This window comes from Condylura cristata, unplaced genomic scaffold, assembly GCF_000260355.1.
Source record: "Condylura cristata isolate star-nosed mole 26May11 unplaced genomic scaffold, ConCri1.0 scaffold00001, whole genome shotgun sequence".
Classification (NCBI taxonomy): domain Eukaryota; kingdom Metazoa; phylum Chordata; class Mammalia; order Eulipotyphla; family Talpidae; genus Condylura; species Condylura cristata.
Genome location: NW_004567102.1, coordinates 87,379,813 through 87,381,742, shown reverse-complemented (window position 1 = coordinate 87,381,742; position 1,930 = coordinate 87,379,813). Strand labels below are relative to the sequence as shown.

The following is a 1,930-nucleotide window of genomic DNA, read 5'->3' as shown; positions in this document are numbered from 1 at the left end:
GCTCCCAGCGCGGCTGGTCCCGGCCTCCGGGCGCTGGGGTTTCCGCTCCTCTGAGAGCAGGACTTCCCTGCGCTCGGGCGCCCGAAGTGGCAGAGAAGCGGGCGTTTAGTGTCCTTGGGTGGAGTTTGGACGCGCCCGCCCGCCGGTGCAGCCGGTGAGGGCTCTGTGCAGCCTTCGAGCTCCGTGACAGGCCTGAGTCTCCGTCCTGTCCCGCAAGGCGCTTGGCCGAGGAGCCCCAGCCCTCTCGAGGCCCTTTCGCTTTTTCCTTCTGCTCCTAAGCCCATTCAAGCGCCGGGGCTGGGCTGAGTGGGGCGAGAACTTCCCGGAAGCCGTTTCCACACGGGCTGGCCGGAGGCGGCGCTGCCCAGCCTGAGCGGCCGGGGCCGCACTGAGCCCGTGTGCTGTGCTTCGTTCCAGAGCTGGTGATGCTGCTGGAGTGGTGGTCGGGCACGGACTGCGTCATCTACACGGACCCCCAGGCCTACCCCAAGTTCGGGAAGGAAAACGCCATCGTGGTTCTCAACCACAAGTTCGAGATTGACTTTCTGTGCGGCTGGAGCCTGGCCGAACGCTTTGGGGTCTTGGGGGTGAGTATGACCACGCCCTTTGCTCCCCCCCGCCCCCCCGTGCCCCCAGGCTCCGGCTTGCTGGTGTGCCTGGCCCGTGCTTTGCACCACGCTGGGGAAAGCATCTGGTGAGCAGTGACCGTGTTAAGCTAGCACCTGCTCGCCCAGGTGTGGCCCCGGCTACGGAGAGGGTGTCTCACCCTCGTGGACACTTACAGGGACACGCACACACCGCCCCTTTTAGAAGTGAAGTCAAAGAGCTTAACTAGGGGGCCAGGCCGCGGCTGCTTGGCTGCGGGGCGTTGGCCTGGCCTCGTCCCGTTGCTGCGGCCGCTTCGTGCGGCCCCACACAACTGTCACCTTTGTGGGTTTCTGAATGTCGCATCTCCAGGCAACAGTCTGGATGGCGCAGTTCGGAATAAATATGAAACTCTGGGCTCCTAGTTCTGTTACATGGCAGGAAGCGGGGCACCCCTGCACCCCCAAACCTGCCTGCTCTAAATAGGTTCTGCTGCATCAAGACAAAACGTGTGACAGCTTGAAGGGAGAGGAACTTTAATACAACCTGTGCAGCACAGAAAGACAAAGAATAGAGTTTCTAAATCAAGCATGACGTCGCCCTCCCTGGGGGTAAAATTCCAAGCAAGGCCCGAGCCTGCCCAAGCCTAAGGCACTTCCCGGCGGGACCCATGGCAAAGGGTCAGCAGTGGCCAGACACGTCTGGGAGGCAAAGGGCGACATCCCGGCCAAGATACACGCTGCCATGGTCACCTCCCCGGGGCTCCCCCACGCCTGAGCCCGGCCAGGGCCAAGGAGCCGGAGCCCCAGGCCTCCTGCTCCCATCCTGCTTCCTTCCTCCACAGTCTCCCTCCAGCTTCCTCTCCTCCCCATCAGCTCCACCCTCCTCTGGGTGGGGCAGGAACTTGGAACCTCCCCTTTCCCTGGGGAACCCCTTAGAGTAGTCTTCCTGCATGCCTGGGGGCCGGGCCCCCCTGTGAGGTGAGGCGAGGCTGCACCCACACCCACAGGGAGGGGAGCCCTACTGTACTGATGCCTGCAGGCTAGGCTTTGCCCCAGGTCTTCCCCCACCTACTGCATGTTTCCCGAAAGCCAGTTTAGGGCTCTAAGCAGGGGTAACCCGGTGACCAGTGGCGACGGGCGGCTCCGGGGTGCAGGCTCCTGTTTGCCCGGGCTCCCGCGTGTCCTGTGGGCGTGAGACCGGCCTTCAGTGCTGGCCGCAGGCCAGACGGCTGGACGTGCCGCACGTGCAGCCCTGGCCCACCCTGGCTCTGCGGTGGGCGCTTCTCCTCACAGGCCACCCCTTCCAGTGGCAGGCTGACGCCCGTCGCAGGCCCGACGCTGAG

The 1,930-nt window shown here is 64.4% G+C and overlaps 1 protein-coding gene across 1 annotated transcript in view; it reads left to right on the top strand.

Annotated features, from left to right (window-relative positions):
* The first annotated feature begins 410 nt into the window (after positions 1-410).
* Positions 411-1,930, top strand: part of AGPAT4 (1-acylglycerol-3-phosphate O-acyltransferase 4) — a 16,882-nt gene continuing 15,362 nt past the window's right edge. Inside the window, exon 1 of the mRNA XM_012735220.1 lies at positions 411-587. Coding sequence (XP_012590674.1) covers positions 426-587 — 162 coding nt within the window. The 5' untranslated portion in view covers positions 411-425. The remainder of the gene's footprint in view (positions 588-1,930) is intronic.